The sequence below is a fragment of the Hyperoodon ampullatus genome (genome assembly GCF_949752795.1).
Source record: "Hyperoodon ampullatus genome assembly, chromosome: 6".
Lineage (NCBI taxonomy): Eukaryota > Metazoa > Chordata > Mammalia > Artiodactyla > Ziphiidae > Hyperoodon > Hyperoodon ampullatus.
This window is the reverse complement of record NC_136919.1, coordinates 21,550,046-21,569,475: the sequence shown is the minus strand read 5'-3', so window position 1 is coordinate 21,569,475 and position 19,430 is coordinate 21,550,046. Positions and strand designations below refer to the sequence as shown.

The 19,430-nt window shown below is 44.5% G+C and overlaps 1 protein-coding gene across 5 annotated transcripts in view; it reads right to left on the bottom strand.

Moving 5' to 3' along the window:
- UNC13B (unc-13 homolog B) overlaps positions 1–19,430 on the bottom strand; it is a gene marked incomplete at both ends in the record, with an annotated part of 221,087 nt that overhangs the window by 6,365 nt on the left and 195,292 nt on the right. For 4 of the 5 annotated variants that reach the window (XM_079705886.1, XM_079705885.1, XM_079705888.1 and 1 more), the window contains 12 exons: positions 307–450; positions 680–776; positions 910–1,036; positions 5,298–5,383; positions 6,026–6,153; positions 11,579–11,707; positions 12,050–12,139; positions 13,747–13,815; positions 15,459–15,609; positions 17,957–18,120; positions 18,466–18,581; positions 19,034–19,203. In XM_079705886.1, the coding sequence (XP_079562012.1) occupies positions 307–450; positions 680–776; positions 910–1,036; positions 5,298–5,383; positions 6,026–6,153; positions 11,579–11,707; positions 12,050–12,139; positions 13,747–13,815; positions 15,459–15,609; positions 17,957–18,120; positions 18,466–18,581; positions 19,034–19,203 (1,471 nt within the window). The remainder of the gene's footprint in view (positions 1–306; positions 451–679; positions 777–909; positions 1,037–5,297; positions 5,384–6,025; positions 6,154–11,578; positions 11,708–12,049; positions 12,140–13,746; positions 13,816–15,458; positions 15,610–17,956; positions 18,121–18,465; positions 18,582–19,033; positions 19,204–19,430) is intronic. The other variant, XM_079705887.1, reaches the window with a different exon arrangement.

Here is a 19,430-nt window from a genome sequence, read left to right as displayed (position 1 = left end):
AAAGGAAAGGAGAGGGAACACTTAGCTCTACCCACAAGGGTCTTACCTGAGGTTGCACTTCTCATCCCAGAACAGTAACAACAGGTATGCAAAGGGGAATGTCAAAGTAAGGGACCAATCTCCCTCTCAACCCCAGAACAGCACTGAAACAAACCCACCTGTCTGCCCCAGACCCAAGTAAAGGAGAATGGGGTAACGCCAGGCTTAACCCAAAGGCCATCACAAAGAGGGGTTGAGCTCAGGCCTGTGGCTAGGCTGTGAGTGTGATGGAGGTAAGAGGGGAGGGGTAGGGAAGGTCATGGTCACCTTAGCAAATCTCCTCATGTAGTGGGCAAGGATGCTGGGGTCTGGGCATTCCAGCTTCCGGATGATCTCAAAGCTCTGATTGAGCTGTGTGAAGACGTCCACCACAGAGCAGGAAAAGAGTGCGTGTTCTGATGTCTGCTGGAACTAAGGAAGGCCACACACAGGGTCATCTTCAGCTGCTACCTTTTCCCAAGTCTGTAAGGTTCTAAAGAGCTCTCTGCCCAGCAGGGGTGGCTCAGCGGCCCTCGACAGCCCTCCTTACGGACTCCACAAGGCAGGGACAGCCATCCTGGTTGAGCACAGGAACTTCTGCTGATAGCTAATTGCTGGGAGACCTGGCCTGACCCCTGTGAACCCCAAGCCCCCGACTTACCCCATCCTTCTTATCTCGTTCCAAGGCCCCACGTAGAAATTCCAGGGACACATCCTCATTCTCATCCAGCCACTGTAGGACAAACTGCTCAAACCACCTGCAGCCAGGCAGGAAAATTGGGGGTTGGAGCTAGTGGTTGGCATATACCATGTACCTGACTGTAAGGATACCGGCCTTGTCCAACCCCTAAGCGCCCCTCTTCCCTCTGCAGCCCCCACATGATGACTCACGCTGGGTACTCAGGCACCTGCCCCTGGAGGGCAGGCAGATCCCGCATGTATTCATTGTGGAGCCACTTCACCTTGAAGTGCAGGTTCATGTAGTCAGCACTCTTACACAGCCGGTCTTTCTCATGCTCTAGTGGTGGGGAGGAAAGCTGGGTCAGGTCCTGGCAGTAGAGGCCATGGTTCCTGAGCTTTCCCAAGGCAGCAGATCTAGTCAGGTGGTTCTATCAAATGTCTGAGAACAAGGGTGACTCCTAAGCACCTACTCACAGCCATCTCCCTCTAACAGTGGGTACTCTGCTAAAAGCCTGGCCCAAATCTTTCTTTAGAGACTAAGCCAGACACCCAGATGAGGCCCACAGTCTTCCTGTGCTGGCTTTTGGAAGTGCAAGTGAGGTACTGGCCTCTGGTGAAGAAGAGGAGAAAAGGATGTAGGTGCTAAGGCTGATTAGTGGGGAAACTGCCCAGGACTGGAGAGACATAACGGTCTTCCAGGGCTTTTCTAATCCTAGTACCTGAGCCATTTCCTCAGATGGATTTAAATGAGATGAGCAGTCATATATAACATAAATGGGTCACTGACAACCACACAGACACAGGGAGAACCAAAATGGGCCTGAGCTGACAGAACGAGCAGTTGAGCAGCCATGGTGTAACAGAATCTTGAAGTAAACTGAAGGGTCCCAGAGCAGAGCTGGGACACTGAAAAATGAACTCTCAAAGAAGTATGCAAATAAGTCAGTTTGGAAACACAGCCAGATGAAAGGGCCATCCTGCTACAGAAAATGGGATGCTTATGGACTTGAAAGGTTATATAGCTGAATCTGCAGAGCCTTCTGGGAAATCTAGGATAAAGATCACCCACAGCTTGCCCAGAGAGTCTAGCACTGGCCACACCCACAGGCTTTCTTCATCTACCCCCTTTAGAGATGAAGCATTGGTTTGAACAATAAAAGCCAACTGTGTGCTTACATATAACAATGGTGAAAGCAAGCAAACTGGGGAGAGTACTGAGCAACAGGAAGGGAAGATCATTGTCCTTGGGAACTCTACTGCTCAACTCAGAGTTGCCATGGGTGATGCTCCTCCATGTCAAGGCAAAACAGCCAGTCTGGGGCAGCTGGCCCTTGTGAATTAGTACAGCAGACACTCAAGGAGGAAATGGGAGCCCGGGATTCAGCCTCAAAAGGCTCCCTTGTTCCAGGAGTTTCATCTCCCGGCATTGTAGGCAGCACCATCTCAACCCAAAGTTGCATTTGCAGTATCTTCTATGAAGCAGTGAGCAAGAGAAGAGGAAACAGGAGTAAGACTAGAGGTAAAGGGACAACAGCCAAAAGTTCTTACCACCCAGAAAGAGGACTTTTCGTATACGAATGACAGTGGATGCTTGTGACAGAGCAGAGACACCAATGAGCAATAAAGAAAGTGAAAAAATCAGGGACATCAGAGAGACTCTCTCAGGGCTTGCCCCTTCTCTCCTGCCCTGCTGTCCTTAAACCAGGCCAAGAACCTAGAAACGGAAAAAGGTACCACCAGGAGGGCCCTTCCTCCTTCCTGTTCAACAACCTACTGGAAGTGAAGCAGTGCTGCTCCATCACTCCAGAGCTCCCTAACTGCTTTCTTCTAGGGACCTTCAAGTTACTGAATTTACAGAGAATTCTCACTTTCTCTGTCAATCCATCATCTGTACTCTGGTCCAAAGCCCCAATTTCTAATTAACTTCTGTGGTACTAAAACTAAGAGGATGATTGCTGAAACACTGGGCACACTTTAAACTATTCTAACAATAGTTAGACTCCCATGGAGTCATGCTCCAGTAGCCAGCTTGAGGTTGTTGACGGTGGGGTGTGGTGATCAGGGCGTGGTTAACCTGTCAAAAGGGGCAGAAGGGTATCTAAACCTTCTCCTGCCCGTGACTGCCACAATCCTCCCTCCATTCATCTTTCATCCTTGGAGAGTTCTTTCAACCTCATGATTTCAACTCTCCAGCTTGCTGATATCTCCCCGGTTCTGGTAATGTCTATACAAGGATTTGACGGAACATCTCACTTTGCCTGGGTTTAACTCCAGTCACCACCTTTTTGCCATTTTAACATCTCCAGCTGAAGCTGGAGTATACACACTAATCTCACCCTCTTGTTCAATGCTGAGCATCATCCTCAAGTCTTCCTTCTTCCTCTTTATTCACATCCAATTAACTCACCAATCGCTGTTGATTTCATCTCCAAAACTTCTCTGGAATTTATCCATTTCTTTCTAGTTAACACTTTTACCTGTCTAGGTCTCATTACCACCTCCGCTAACCTGGATTACTACAGTAGTCTCCAAACTGGTCTTTCCTCCTCCAACCTATTCTCCATACTGTAGCCAGAGTGAGTGGCCTTTCTATATTAAAAATCTAGTTATGCTAATCCCTTTCTTAACATGGGATTGTTGTTCAATGCCTCTCAACTGCCTCAGGGTAGAGTCCAAAATCCTAAACATGGCTTAAAACCTCCTGTATGATCTAGCTCTGTCTTACTTCTCTATCTTCACCTCTCACTCCTCTCTTCCCCCACACTCTAAAGTGCTAGTCACACTGAACTACTGCTTCCAGTTCCCCAAGCATGCCAGCTCTGTCTAGACCCCAGGTCTCTGAACATACTGTATCCTCTGCCTAAAATGCCTGTCTCTCCCTTCCCTGTTACTAATGCCCTCCCTCCCCACCAGCTAAGTTTTATCATCCTTCAGGTGTCAGTTTGTACATCACCTCCTCCAGAAAGCCTTCCCAGGTGCTCCTCCCAGGTCCAGGTTACATGGGTCTCCTCTCAGCACCCTATGCTTATTCCTTCGGTAGCTTAACAACTTTGAATTGTAACTGCCAGTTTATAGGTCTGTTGTCTTGACTGATCTGGGAGCTTCTCAAGGGCTGGGGCTATGCCTCATTCATCTCAACTAGCACAGTGCATGGCACAAAGAACATACTCAATACGCTTGGTGAATGGGGTGGGGATTTACTGCAAAGGGGCAGGAAGAAACTTTCTGTTTATATTTTAATTGGGACAGTAGTTACACAGGTGTACTTATTTGTCAAAACTCATCAAATTGTACTCTTAAAGTGTTTTTATTTTATTGTATGTATATTACACCTCAATAAAGTTGACTTTAAAAATACCGGGTGAATGATAGCATTTTCACAATTGGAGTCAACACTATCCTTTTATTAAACAGGTCTCCCTTTCTCTTGCCCTCCACCATTCTGACAATCACTAAGCCCTGTCACAACTTCCTTCCAATGTCTATCAAATCGCATTCTTCCTCTAACTCCTCTGCTCTAATCCCAGCCCCATCCCCTCAGCCCTAAATGATTACATTATCTGCACTCTGCTTCCAGTCTCTCCCTGTTCCATCTGCCCCCATTTTCCACTGAGGTAAAATCTTATAAAAATACTACTTTGTTAACATTGCATCTCTGCTCATCAGCCTTTAATAAATGCCAGGCAGTATGCTAAGTATGTCACATATATCTCAGTTACTTCATTAGCTCAGTGAAATAGATGCTATCATCACTCCCATTTTACAGATGAGAAAATGGGAGGTCACAAAAGTTAAGTAGCTCAGTCTAAGAACACACTGTTGAGTAGGTGGTTAAACTGAGATTTGAAACCAAGTCAACATTAGTTCTTTCTCTTGAAGCAGTTCAAACCTTTTGTGTTTGTTTTAAACATATACATGTTTATTTATATATACGTTTTAACATATATAAACAGACAGGAAATGCAGCTAAATAAGTGAGCACAGATGGGTATAAATGGGAAGGTCTGATACAGGTAGGGAGTGATATCTTTGTGGACCAAAGTGGGAAATGAATAAAAGAATAAGCTGAATGAACAAGATGAGTAATAAATGGTCTGTGACCCTGTTCTATAGGAGAAGTGAGGGTAGAAGCATCTTTCTGGCTTTGTCACACCAATCCAGAACAACTTTCAAGGAAAGTCAGGCCAGGCAGTCTACAGCATGAGAAAATAATCCTTACCTATCTATGTATTTAAGGTTCTGAGATTCTGTACAACTGTAAAGATAAGTTTCATAAGACCATTCTCTAGTGAGCAGGCCACTTGAGAACACCCAGCATGGGAAGGGTTGATCTCTGGGCTGGGAAAGTTTTAAATAGGTACTTGCTCTAAAGCTGGAAGGAGGAACCTACATCCACACAGCAATTTCCATTATTCCTTCGGCTGAAGCTTTGCCTACCCAGCACCTCCTGAGGCCTATCACCCACCATGCCTAAAATCACTCTAGTTTCTCACTGTATTATTCACCCAGAACTTGTAGTTGTCTGGGAGAAGAAAGGGACAGCAAACAAGGTGCTTGGACTAGGGGCCTGCAGCCCACTGCCCTGGGCACACCCTTACCCTCCAGTGCATATTTCATGTCTTGGGCAAAGAGTTGCCACATCACTTCTGCGCTGACTTTTCCCACATTCAACTCCTGAGGAAACCTGGATGATGGAAGAAGCCACAGTCAGAGAACATGGCAAGAGCCATTTGATTTGATTGATTCCAAGGCTAACATGCCTAGTTCTTGGAGGTTAGATCGAAGAGAGGAGAAGCCTAGGAAACAGGGCTACTAGGCTCAAACTGCAGAAAAGGGACCCAGGGGCCAGTGGTAGGACAAGTAGGGGCAGAGGATCCCCTCAGGCAAGGTGGCTCTAGGGGAGATGATGCCTAGAAGGCAGGGAATTGTGGCCAAGAGGAGAAGTGTTGAGGTTGGAAGACAGGCCCAGGCTAAATAAGCAGGAGGAGAAAGGGCAAGGAGGTGGGTATAAGAAGGCCCACTTTATTCATAGCAGACAGACACATACACACATGCTCTCTGGATCCCCTGGGACTCCTATGGCAGCCATTCCCAGAGGTCTCTCACTCGAGGGAGGCTGGCTCAGTCTGGGCAGGGCCCCCCATTATGTTTCCACACCTGTCTCCAGAAACAGTTACCCAGACAGATACAAGGGACAGAGGGACAGATGGACGAACAGGAGGAAGAGGTGGCACTGCAAACACATAGAGATAGGAAAGAAAGAGGCTGTTAGACAGATGGACAAACCAACCACCAAACAGATAGGGCCAAGTGAGGTGATACTTACTGGTTCAGAACGAGTGTGTAGGAATTCTTATCTTCCTCTATGATTGACACAACAAGCGTGATGAGTTTGGGCCAGAAATCCAGGTTCTTAATGCTGGGCCCTTGTTCCTCTGGAGGTAGCTCCTGATTCTTGTTCCCAAGGAGATGGTGATAGACAGTGAGAGTCAGAGTAGAATATGGAGAGTCTTCCTCTCTCTCTTCTCCACTCCATGCCCCTTCCTTGAGAATCAGGGACCCTTCCTCTCCTACAGCCTGTCTTCCACAAGACCACACATGTTCTATCAGAGGGGTGACCACTGAGAGGTCCTTGGACATGAAGAGTCTGTCCTTGAGAACTTCTCTCCCCAGCCCCAGGGCACTGTTCTGACAAGTTTGGTCAGGCATAAAGATGCCTGTGCCCCTTCCTCCTTTTCCCAGTACCTATGGATATAGTGACTTCTTGGCTGAAGTACGCAGCCCCTCCAGTCTAAGTAGGTCTAGTTCCATGTGACGCCCACTGGCAGTCCTTCTCTTCTAGTGATGGCCCTCCTCTAATATCACCCCCTGCCCCACCACACACATGTACATCTCAACTCTGAAAAGCTCCTTCAAGTTCTGCAGGAGCTACGTAACAGACCTAGCATGCAGGTTGGCCCAGCCTTCAGTGAAGCAAAACTTCCCTTAACTCCCCTGAATGTTATTAGGGGGAAGAATTGCATCTAGAAAGTTATTTGCTTAGCTGGAAAAGAAAAGACCATGGAGAGCCAAGAATACTCAATGGGGAAAGGATAGTCTCTTCAATAAATGGTAATGGGAAAACTGGATATTCACAGGGAAAAGAATGAAATTGGACCCCTATCTCAAACCACCCACAAAAGTTAACTCAAAATGGATTAAGGACTTAAATGTAAGACCTGAAACCATAAAACTCCTAGAAAAAAACACAGGTTAAAAGTTCATTGATACTGGTCTTGGCAATGATTTTTTTGGATATGACAGCAAAAGCAAAAATCAGTAAGTGGGACTACATCAAAATAAAAGGTTTCTACACAGCAAAAGAAACAATCAACAAAATAAAAAGACAACCTACAGAATGGTGGAAAATATTTGTAAATCATGTATCTGATAAGGGGTTAATTTCCAAAATATTAATATATAAGGAACTCATACAACTCAATAGCAAAAAAAAATCTGATTAAAAAATGGGCAGAGGACTTAGACATTTATCCAAATGAAATATACAAATGCCCAGCTATATGGAGAGATGTTCAACATCACCAATCATCAGGGAAATGCAAATCAATACCCCAATGAGATATCACACCTGTTAGAATAGCTATTATCAAAAAGAGAAGAGAGGGACTTCTCTGGTGGCACAGTGGTTAAGAATCCTCCTGCCAATGCAGGGGACATGGATTGGAGCCCTGGTCCAGGAAGATCCTACATGCCATGGAGCAACTAAGCCCGTGTGCCACAACTACTGAGCTTGCACTCCAGAGCTCATGAGCCACAACTACTGATCCCTCATGCCACAACTGCTGAAGCCTGCGCGCCTAGAGCCCATGCTCCACAACAAGAGAAGCCACTGCAGTGAGAAGCCCACGCACCACAACGAAGAGCAGCCCCTGCTCGCTGCAACTAGAGAAAGCCCGCGTGCAGCAATGAAGACCCAACGCAGCCAAAGATAAATAAATAAATAAATAAATAAATAAATTTTTTAAAAAAGAAGAGATAAATGCTGGCGAGGATGTAGAGAAAAGGGATCCCTGGTGCGCTGTTGGTGAGAATATAAGTTGGTATAGCTACTACCAAGAACACTATGGAGGTTCCTCAAAAAATTAAAAATATCACTACCATATGATCCAGCAATCCCACATCTAGGTATATATCCAAAGGAAATGAAACCACTATCCTGAAGAGATGCCTGTACTCCCATGTTCATTGCTGCATTATTCACAATAGCCAAGACATGTAAATGACCTAAGTGTTCGTTGATAGAGGAATGGGTAAAGAAAATGTGGCACATAGATACAGTGAAATATTATTCAGTCATAAAAAAGAAGGAAATCCCGCCATTTGTGACAACACGGATGAACCTGAAGGGCATTATACTAAGTGAAATAAGTCAGACAGCAAAAGACATATACTGTATGATCGCACTTATATGTGGAATCTGAAAACATCAGACTCATAGAAACAGAGAGGAGAAGGTTGTTGCCAGAGGCTGAGGGGGTGCAGGAAATGGGGAGATGTTGGTCAAAGGGTACAAATTTTCAATTACAAGATGAATTAAGTTCCAGGAATCACAGGTACAGCATGATGACTATAGATAACAATATATACTGTACTGTATACTTGAAAGATGCTATGAGAATAAAGTTTTAATGTTCTTACCATAACAGAAACAAAATGGTATTTATGTGAGTGAAGGATGTGTTAACTAACCTTATTGTGGTAGTCGTTTCACAATATACACGTGTACCAAATCAACACATTGTATGCCTTAAACTTACACAATATTATATGACAATTATATCTCAATAAAGCTGGGAAAAAAGAAAGAAAAGGCCTTGGTTGGGAAGAAACAAAGGAATACAATGGTGGATGGCAAATCCCAGACAGGACAAGTAAAGGTCATCACTGACAGACTGGAATGGACATTATTTCCCACTGAGATAAGAGCAAAATTGGAATTGCCCAGGAGCACAGGAATAGGGCTTTTATGTAGGATGCCATATATCATCACAAATCTCCACAGTCCTTAATAAACCTGCATTACCAGGAAATTACTAGAAACCAGGACAGAATCCACATTTGGTTGATTCTGCCTCCTTAATATCACTGAAATACATCTTTTCCTTTTCCTTTTTCTGCCAATATCCTGGCTCAGGCTCTTATCATTCAAGGATCTCCTAACTGGTCTTTGATCGTCAATCCAATCCTTCTACCACTCAGTTGTCAGTGATCTTTCTGGAAGGAATCTCATAGTGTTACTCGTCCACCCTTCAAAAAAGGTCCAGCTCCATAGCTTGAAATAAAGGTCCTCCCGAATACAACCTCTCTCTCAACCTCATACCTAACCACTCCCTTCTGTTGCAGCCATCACCACATCACTACCACCAATTATTTGGTGCTTACTGTATGCCAGGGACTCTGCTAAGAACTCTGCATGAATTATCTCATTTAATCCTCATAACAACTCCATTGGGTAGAAATTATTATCACCTTCATTTTACAGATGAGGAGACTGAAGGACAGTGAGGTTCCATGACTTGACCAAGGTCATGTAGCTATAAACAGCAGAACCAAGATTTGACCCCAGACAGCTGAACTCTAAAGCTTGACACTGTAACTAGCATAATTAAATTGCTTATACTCCTTCGAATTAATAAACTCATTTACAATTCTGTGCTTCCAAACATTCCGTTTCCTCTATATGGTATCCCCCTCCCCCCCAGCCCCTTTCTTTAGCTAATTCATACTCATTGCTCAGAATTTAGGTTGAGCTCTACCTTTTCTGAGAAGTATTCCCTGACACCCCTGGTCTGGTTAGATGCCTCTCTCTGGGCTCCCAGAGCACCCTCTGTGAACCTCTCATATAGATGTAACAGACAACTACAACTACAATAAAATATAGTAACAATAAAATAACAAAACCCAATAAATGTAGTAATTTGCCCCCCACCTCCACCAAACAATGAGCTCCCCCAAAGCAGAAATGTGTCTTAATCATCTTTACATCCCTAGTGCTCGACCTGTTAAAAGAATGGATAGATGAATGAGCCAATGACTGAAGGTCAGTAGAGGGAAATAAAAGATACCAAGGGTTTACTTCAGTACAAATAATGAATAATGAGAAAATGAGAGTGAGAGAAAGTAAAAAACAGTTAGCAAAATACAAAGGGTAAAGAAAGTCCCTGAATGGTTTGTAAGGCCTCTTTCAAAGTCTAGGTTCATCTTATGCTAAGGAATAGAGACCAAATATTCAGACAGACTGCTGCATACTTGAAAGATAAAAGCTGAGAACAGTGTCTTTCCCCAACCAGAGAGAATCCACAGATGGATGACAGAGCCTCGAGTGTGGCAAGCTTAACAAAGACCCCGGGAAAACCTCCCATGGACTTCAGAACCAGTGGGAGGTTTTACAGACCTTAAAAGGAGAAAGTTGTGGGACTTGCCTGGTGACGCAGTGGTTAAGAAGCCACCTGCCAATGCAGAGGACACAGGTTCGAGCCCTGGTCTGGGAAGATCCCACATGCCACGGAGCAACAAAGCCCGTGCGCCACAACTACTGAGCCTGTGCTCTAGAGCCCGTGAGCCACAACTACTGAGCCCGTGAGCCACAACTACTGAGCCCGTGCCCGCGTGCCTAGAGCCCATGCTCCGCAACAAGAGAAGCCACCACAGTGAGAAGCCCGCACACCACAACGAAGACCCAACGCAGCCAAAAATAAATAAAGGAGGAAGTAAAGATAGTACCTGCACAAAAAGCAAATTTGACAATGCAAGGGGGGGAGTATGAACAAGATTTTAGTCTTTACTAAGGTGCTCCTGGGAAGAATTACAAATTGGATGTCTTCACCAAAGGGTAAATGTCCCAGAGATTTAGGTTGTCCCCCCATCATTTGCTATCCAAATCCTACTGCCTTTCAAGGTCTATCTCAAATACGCTTGTTTTATGTAGCTTTTCCCAATATCTCATCAAGAGTGACTTCTTCCTCCTTCAATTTTCTCTCTCTTTCAGGTCCCTTCTAACAGACTTTGGTTGGAGTTATACATATGCTTATGTGACTGTGAACTAACTGAAGGAGCACTATGCTTCCTCAGAGCTGGCCTAGAACAAACACTCAACACATATTTGTTGGACTGAAGGGAATCTACTCTGCAAATGTGTGCTCAGCAAGACATTGCTAAAATAGCAACTGTAACTGAGTAATTAGACCCAGAAGGAAGTCCTGGCTTTGAAATAAGAAAAAAAAGGATACCACTGGAAGGATTTAGAAAAACATACAAAGTCATCAGGTACTGAGTTAGGCTGCCAGCCTAAACCAGATGAAGTAGCTCAGCCTCCCAGAAGGACAGGGTTAGCCTTGATAGTCAGCTAATGAGTGTCTCAGAAGACCATGCAGTGCAGCGAAAAGTGGTCAGAGGGAAAAGTTAAACATCCACGAGCCAGTAGCTTAGATCTCAGGGGAAGGGAGCCTGGAACATAGAGGGGTTCACATGAGTCAGAATAAAATTAACCTCGGGGGAAACCAAGACTCTGGGAAGGACTAAGAATTCACCTACTCACCCCCTGAACTGTGCTCAAATGTAGGTCACTTTTCTTCAATACCAAAGTAAAACTTATTGTTGCCACTTCTGTTCAACTCAGTTATGTCACATCTTGTCCAGTGGTTCCTGTCCATCCACAAACGTCTCACATGGTCTAGATGGTCCCCACTCCACAATTCACTCACTCTCTAGAACATCAAGGACTTTATCCTGAGCTCCCTTCTACCATGACCACAGCAAAGGGAAGCTGAGGCTCTAAGAACAACTGACAGTTGGCCCCACCTGATCCCGAACCTCTTACCAGCTGGTACTGGCGGCTGTACAAGTCATGGCAGTTGTTGAAGATATACTCATATGTTGAATTCAAACAGGCCTTCACACAATCCTTTACCACCTGGCTGGCTCTTGGAGGGCTCTGCAGTTCTTGCACCTGCCAATTAATAAAAAACAATATGGGTCCAGGGTCCTGCTCACCCGAGTGGTTTCTCCTCCTAGAACTGCCCCCAAATTATTCCAGATTCCTTCATCCCTCTGTAGGTCCCTGGACCTTGCCCTGGGATGAAATTGTCAGGACAGCTGATGGGGAGAACTGCCTAGCTCATCCTCCTTGACCCATGGTCTTCTTAGAAGTAACTCAGGAACAGATACATGGAAATGTGGGCTTAAAGGTGATAAATCCTATAGCCTTAGACTATGCCCAGTGGTTCTTATTCTCCATGTCCCTGTGGCCAGGTCCCCAGCCTAGCACTGCCCAGCCCAGTTCATCTCTTACCTTCATTCTGAAGAAAGTAATGCTGGTCAGCAAATCCACTGTGGACTTTAAGTCCTGAAGTCGCTCAGGGCTCCCAGCAGGGAAATTATTCTATTGCAAATCAAGCAAATGTATGAAAGGAACAGAAGAATATGAAAGCCTTCCCTGCCAAAAGCAATGAAATCAGAAGCTTCCCTAAGTGCTACCCACTGGTATCTTCCCTAGTTGAGAGGAACAAAAAAGCTGTAAGACTACAGGTCTCCCTCTCTTTTCCACAGACACAGGCCCTTGCCAAAAGCAGGGGTTAATAATCCCCAGCCCAGAAAGCAACACATCCTACCCCCAACCCTACTTCCCATGCAACGTGTGAGCATTTGCACAAATGAACATACACTCACTCACACACACACACACATTTTTCTTGGGTGAAGATTCTTACACCCAGTGAGTTCTTCAAAAGTTACAATCTAACTGTATATCCTGGAATATAAGTGGAGCCATGCTACAGACCAGACTGGGATCCAAGACATGTACTTTCTTTTTTTTTTTTTTTTTCAGTACGCGGGCCTCTCACTGTGGTGGCCTCTCCCATTGCGGAGCACAGGCTCAGGAGCCATGGCTCACGGGCCTAGCCGCTCCGCGGCACGTGGGATCCTCCCGGACCGGGGCACGAATCCATGTTCCCTGCATTGGCAGGCGGACTCCCAACCACTGCGCCACCAGGGAAGCCCCAAGACATGTACTTTCTGTAGAGTGGATCCCAGTTACTCCACCATTCTGGAGCCAGCAGATGGCAAAGCTCTGAGCAGAACTGCTTTTGGAGTGAGTTCCTTAGGATCTTTCCACATGCCTCACTTCATTCTCTTTGGCAGGAGTTTTAGGAGGAAGCTGCCAAAGAAAGCTTAAGGATGATGCTGTGCCACTCTCCATTTTAAGGGTTGTTTTTTTAAACCTTCAAATGGCTACTTATATGTCAAATACAAGATATACAGTCAACTCTCCATTATTCGTGCAAATGGAGGGCACTGAAAGTGCAGATAATTAAAATCTCACTTCTTTTTGACTTTGAGATTGTTTTTATACTTACTTTTTAATGTGGATATATTGCCTGTTCTGGAAATTCACAACACTTTAAAGCAAGTAATGAAGTCATTCTAAGAAGTCCTAACTTAGGAAGAATGGAAAAACTGCCCATTTCCCTGTCCTGTCCTAGGCACCCACCCTCCTACTACATCTTATTTCCCCCCTCCATTCTAGAAATGGACATGACATCTGCTACAAATTACTTGTCCAAGCCAAGATACTCTCTCTCCCCTTAGCCAGATTCTCACACCTCTCCTGGAAAATGAGGAGAATATGGAAAGCTGCAATAAGGAAATATAATTATCTAATTTTTAAAGGGGCCTTTCTGTAAGAGATTATCCTTAGGAGACTCCTTGATGAATATGTCATCAGAGAGGTTTGGTAGAGTGACATGAGTGGGGTTAGAAAGCCAACTATCTATAAAAAGCAGCCACACCTGCTACTATTTACACACTGCATGGTCCTTGGAGTTTTAAGAACCACAGGTGCCAGTGACATTGGCCATATATGTGGATGTGATGACAAAGACCAATTTTCTTTGCCTTCGATCTTTATAGTCATGATTGGTCCACAGTCTCTCTAGACTGACCTTGATATTACCCTTTGTCCCACCCCAGAGCCATGTCTTCACTCACCCTGTATGTAGAGAGGTCAATCCTCAGTGAGTTGTGCAGTTGGTCCAGTAGTTTTACAAATCTCTCTTTCTGAGGGTGATAAACAAATAATGAGGAACAGAAATAATCTATTTCCAAGCTCTCTAGACTGTAGCAAAAAGAGAACCATCTCTGGGTGAGAGGGAGACACTGAGCTGGGGACATACCCTGTCCCATATTTGCCCATGAGGAGAACAACAAACCACGCAAAAGAGAAATGGGATAGGTCTTTCCTGTTCCATCTCTTAGCACTTAAACTGGGGAATCTTCTCACACTGGCAAGAGGAAAGCAAGTCTCTGGGAGGGGAAACAGCTTTCTATGCAAATCAAGAGGAGATGACCAGTGCATCTCCATCCCTTTGGGACTCTAACTCATCTTAGTCAGATAAAAGGAAACTCTAAACACATTCTCCAACTTGTTCCTGTGTCTGTGGTGTCCTAACTTATCTCGGAATAGCTCTTAACAGTTAAACAGACACAGCCTAGCAGTGACGATGGGAGAAATAGTGATGCATCTGGAAGGTGATCAGGGAGACACAAGGGAATTTCTCTTTAAACCACATTCCATATCATTTCCCTTAGTTTATACCTTTTAAATGTTAAAATAAATAACAAATACTATTTAATAGCTTTTTTCTTTTTTGCGGTACGCGGGCCTCTCACTGTTGTGGCCTCTCCCGTTGTGGAGCACAGGCTCCGGACACGCAGGCTCAGCGGCCATGGCTCACAGGCCCAGCCGCTCCGCGGCATGTGGGATCTTCCTGGACCGGGGCACAAACTGCGTGGCCTGCATCGGCAGGCAGACTCTCCACCACTGCGCCACCAGGGGAGCCCCTAATAGCTTATTTTTATAGAAAAGGTATAATTAAACGTGGAATCATGTTCCTGTAAGCTGTTGGTGCAGCACTCCTAGAACTCACATATTGATAATATTATATATAGCATTAGATATTAGTTAAGTCAATATATAATGTGGAGAGACAGAATGGAACAGGTATTTGACTGGCTTAATCAATGATACTAATTCATCTACAGAAAGACTATCAACAACATCAGAAAAGTGGTCAGTACCAAGAAAAAGGGCTCAGAGATCCAGTAGATTTGGGAGTATCAGTAATTTTATCCCTAAAGAGGTAATATTTGTGGTGGGTCTGATATATACCATACAGTTTACACTGAACTTATGTCAGGTGACATTATGAGCAATGATTCAACTTCACAAGTACCTTAACAACAGGAAAGGGCATACCCTGGATCAGGAAAACTGTCCAGACACTAGAAAAGGGACAGGCTCAGGTATGCAACTGGTATTCTTGCTTAGACATCAGTCTCATATGAACTTAAGTGGTATGAATCTGTCAGAGAGAAACTGAATAATATTAAGAAGGTTCCTTTGTGAACCTGTAGGACTGAGGAACATGGTGACTCAACCAAGCTGTTGGCCCAGAGAGGTTCTCCCTGAGCCCAGGTAGTGCCCCACCCCACAAACCACTGTGGTGCTATTCCACCTTTTCTCACAGACATGGGTCTGAGGAGAGTCTACTAGTATAGTCTAACTACCCATAAGGAAATAAGTTCATTATCCAGGTGGCAACTATCTGAATTTTAGGCATATCAGCTCTGCAGTACTGACTAAAAAATCAAACTTTGTTAACTGATAACAATCAGGTTACATGTTTTTATGTCACACTCACCCCAAAGTTGGAGGCTGCAAAACGATCAGATGCAGAGACATTGGTGGAGGCGGTTGTGTGGGCATAGTAGGCATTGATGTTGGCCAGTAAGGTGCTCATCACTGCTGGCACACCAGGACACATGTACTTGGATGACAAACATGCAAAGTGCCTGAAAAACAGCACCTTCAGCCTCAAAGACTCTTCAGGGTTTGCAGCAAAGGTCAAGTAATCAAAAGATCTCACTCATGCGTATGAAGCTTCCGATCACCTTGGCATACAAGGATTTTCATAATTTACTCACTCAAATATATATCAATGAACGTGTACTATGTGCCAGGCCTGGCACTAAGGGCCAGAATCCAAAGAGGTGACATTCTGGCAGAGAAAGCAAGTGTTAGAAAGTAAGTCAATAACCCAAGGCAGGCTATGCAAAAATTCTGTGGACACACACAGGAAGATCACCTAAATTAGAATGGCTGGGGGCTAGAAGGGATTAGAAAAAGGCTTCCCAAAGAAGAGATGGTTGAAACAAGTCTTAAAGGATTAGTAGGAATCAATCAAATGGAGAAGTGTGCAGGCAAAGGGAAACTGTATTGCAAAAACAAATATACTCATGGAGAGAGCCATTCATTTGGGAAACCTCACTCATGTCTACTGTTCAGGTGTTTGATAGAGGAATACTATGAAATGTGGGAGGAAAAGTAGACAGAGAACAGATAATAAAGGAGTTTATCCTAGATGCTATAGTAAGTTTTTAAACAAAGGCATACTGTGATCAGATTAGTCTTTCAGAAAGGTCACTTTGAAGGTAAAAATTAGAAATGAAAACTTGGAGAGAGATAAGACTAAGAGAGAAAGACCAATTGAAGAGTTACTGCAATCACTCAGAAAAGAAGCAATGAAGCACTAAATGGAACAGAGAAATGGTTAAGGGCACAGACCCTAGAGCCAGACTTTGGGTTTGAGTCTCAGCTCCAGTGCTCAGTGACCTTGGATAAATTACTTAAACTTCTTCATGCTTCAGTCTTTTTATCTATAAAATGGGAATAATAATGATATGGGGATTAAATGAGTTAACATTCATAAATTACTTAGACCAGTGCCTGGCACATAAGGAAATGGTACATAGGAGTTGTTGTTGTTGCTGATATTATTATTATCATTATTACTGAGCTATAGCAATACTGATAGATTAAAAACATTTTTAGGAGGTAGAATCTAGAGGTTTTAGAGACTGATTGAATGGTGGTAGTATGAAAGAAATGTTTAGGCTGACTCCTAAATTTCTGTTTGGATAACTGTGTAATAAATTGTTCCATTTACTAAAATAGGGAATATAGGAAGAACAGATTTGGTGGAGATAATGTTGATTTGGATTTTGGTCATGTTGAGTTTGCAATGCCTATGAGAATAGCCAGGAAGCAAATGAAAATGGATCTGAAACTCAGGAAAAGATCTGGTCTGGAGAAAGAGATCTGGGAGTCCTAAGCTCAGAAGTAGTGACTGAGGTCATAGGCTTGAATGAGCTCATCCAGGGAGAGTGAACAGAGTAAGAATGGCAGAGGGCCCATTCTCCAACCTCAATCCTTAACATGTTTCTTCCATCTAAACTAAACTTCTTGTAATTCTTTGAATAGTCTATGCTCTGTTGCATCTTAGCATCCCTGCACATGCCCTACCAGAAATACCCTTCCTCCTTTTCTGTATTTCAAGTGTCAACTCTTCAACAGCTTTCTTCATAGCCCTCCCCTAAAATTTAGGTGCTCTCATAATACACTGAGATTACTTCTACTATAGCATTTATTATATTATATTGTAATTGTGTGTTTACTGGTCTGTCTCTCCTGCTAGACTGAGTTCCCCAAGCACAGAGACCCCATCTTATTCATCTTTGTGTTCTCAGCATGTGGCACAATGTATGACACATAGAGGAACTAAGTAAAAGTTTGTAGAATAAATGAAGCACAGCCAGGGCACTAGCTACCCTCTGCTTACCTAGTGCTGCTTCCTGTGCAGCTTCCTAGTGCTGCTTCTAATGGCAGCCTCTCCAATACACAGACTACACCTCTTCTCATAGTAGGTGGGAATTTCTTTTATAGGAGTCCTGGTCAACTGCAGACACAGCTGCTTTCCCTACAGTTCAGTGCTCTTTCCAACTCCCAGGCCAGTTTATGAAAGCTTGTCTGTCACACACATATACTTGAGCACACATACCCTGTCTGCTCAGGCCTGTGATGTTTGGGCAAGTCTGTCCTTGTATACCCTCCCATGCCCTTTTCTCTTCCTACCTGTGAACTCCGGGGTAGACAAATACCTTCTCCCTGAGTTACTGATAAACACACTCCTATTATACATATACTCTCTTTGCACAGATCCACCCTACCCAGCTCAGAGAGGAAAGCAATGAATCACTGCATACTACCCCACTGAAGACCTGTCCACTCTGTCAGTGTACCTCCATTGTTAGCTACTCCAAAGGTTAGTAGCCATTTCCTAGAGCCCCAGGGGAGCCTTACGTCATAGCCTGATATATGGACTCGATGCCATAGCGCATGGCAAATTCATCCACAATTTCTTGGGTAGTCTCATCAAAGTACACCTTCCATGCATCGTCTCCTCGAGCCTCAGGGATGTGGACTCCTCCACTGCCCTGAATGTCTGTGAGGTAATGGAAGAGGTTCTGTAGAAGACAGAGTAAAATATATATTGATATTAAAGAGTTAAATATATGTTGGAGAAAAAAAAATACCTGCTGGTAAAGACCAGGAGAATGTGAATAGGTTCCATAGAAATTCTGTCCTTCAAGTCATTGCTCAGTAACTCCTGTGGCCCCAGTAGGCTGTTCTCACATTAGTGAAAGAGAACTGAGGCTGGGACTGTTACGTGGGCTGTCCAGGGTAGCACAGTGAGCCAAGAATAAAATAAAAATAGGCTCCAGATCTTCAACCATTAGCAATCCTACTTATTGTCAAAGGCCCCTCCCAACACGGCTTTCTGGCATCCCATCTACCAAGAGCTGGCTCACCTCATGGAGACACGTATACTGCACATGATACGGGGCTACCTTCTCCTCCCCCTTGATCTCCACATTGATTTGTAGTCGGATAGCCCCTGAGACGGCTGATTTGTCTGTCCTCTTCTCTAGGAAGGAAAGAAGACTGGAGATTGACACCAATGCAACTGCAGACAGCATAGACAGCCCCCAACCTGGCTTAACCCAAGGGAAAGGAGGCACTGACCCAAGTGTTCACCTAATAGGTGAACTCATTCCAGGGACGATATAGTCCACAAATACCCCAGAACTGGCTGGGTGGGAGAAAAGAAGTGCCCAAGGGACTAAAGGCATTAGGGCTGAGTATGAAGATAAAAAGGCCTTCTGAAATCTGGAAAATGTCCAGCCAGAGTGAGTTCCAGATGCCCCCACTCCTCTGTCCCCCATCTCTATGCACGGTCGGTTCTCTGCAGGGAAGGCAAGGCTCTGTATAGAGGTATGCTTTGGGGACTGAGTGGTGGTTTTGGTAGATAGGAGTTTCCCCAGGTTCCCCATTCATGCTCTCCCTTCCCAGAAACTTTCTCTGGTCCTGCTTCCTCACCCAAGTTGTACCAGACATCCATCTCGCCACTCAGTGTTCGAACCTCAATGATGGTTTGGCCAAGGAAATCATCAGACTCTCGCTTTAGCCGCTGCTTTACTCTTGACTTGATGTCATCATCCTCATCCCACACACGTACCTTAATGCGGTCAGAAGAGTTGTGGCACTCACTGTGAAAGAATTAGGAAGGCTCTGTTACGAAGAGACCCAGGAGCCCCTACTCTTATTACTTCCGATTCCCTCCCAAAGCTCTATCAGCTGCACTTGAGGCCCTGCAGAGGAAGAGAAGGAGTCAAAGAACAGTGGTACTCAAGTCGCAAGTGAGTCAGGCTATCCCAGCAAATAGCTCTTCATTCCTTAGCTTGGGTAGCTCTCTACGTATCATTATCCAGTCCTT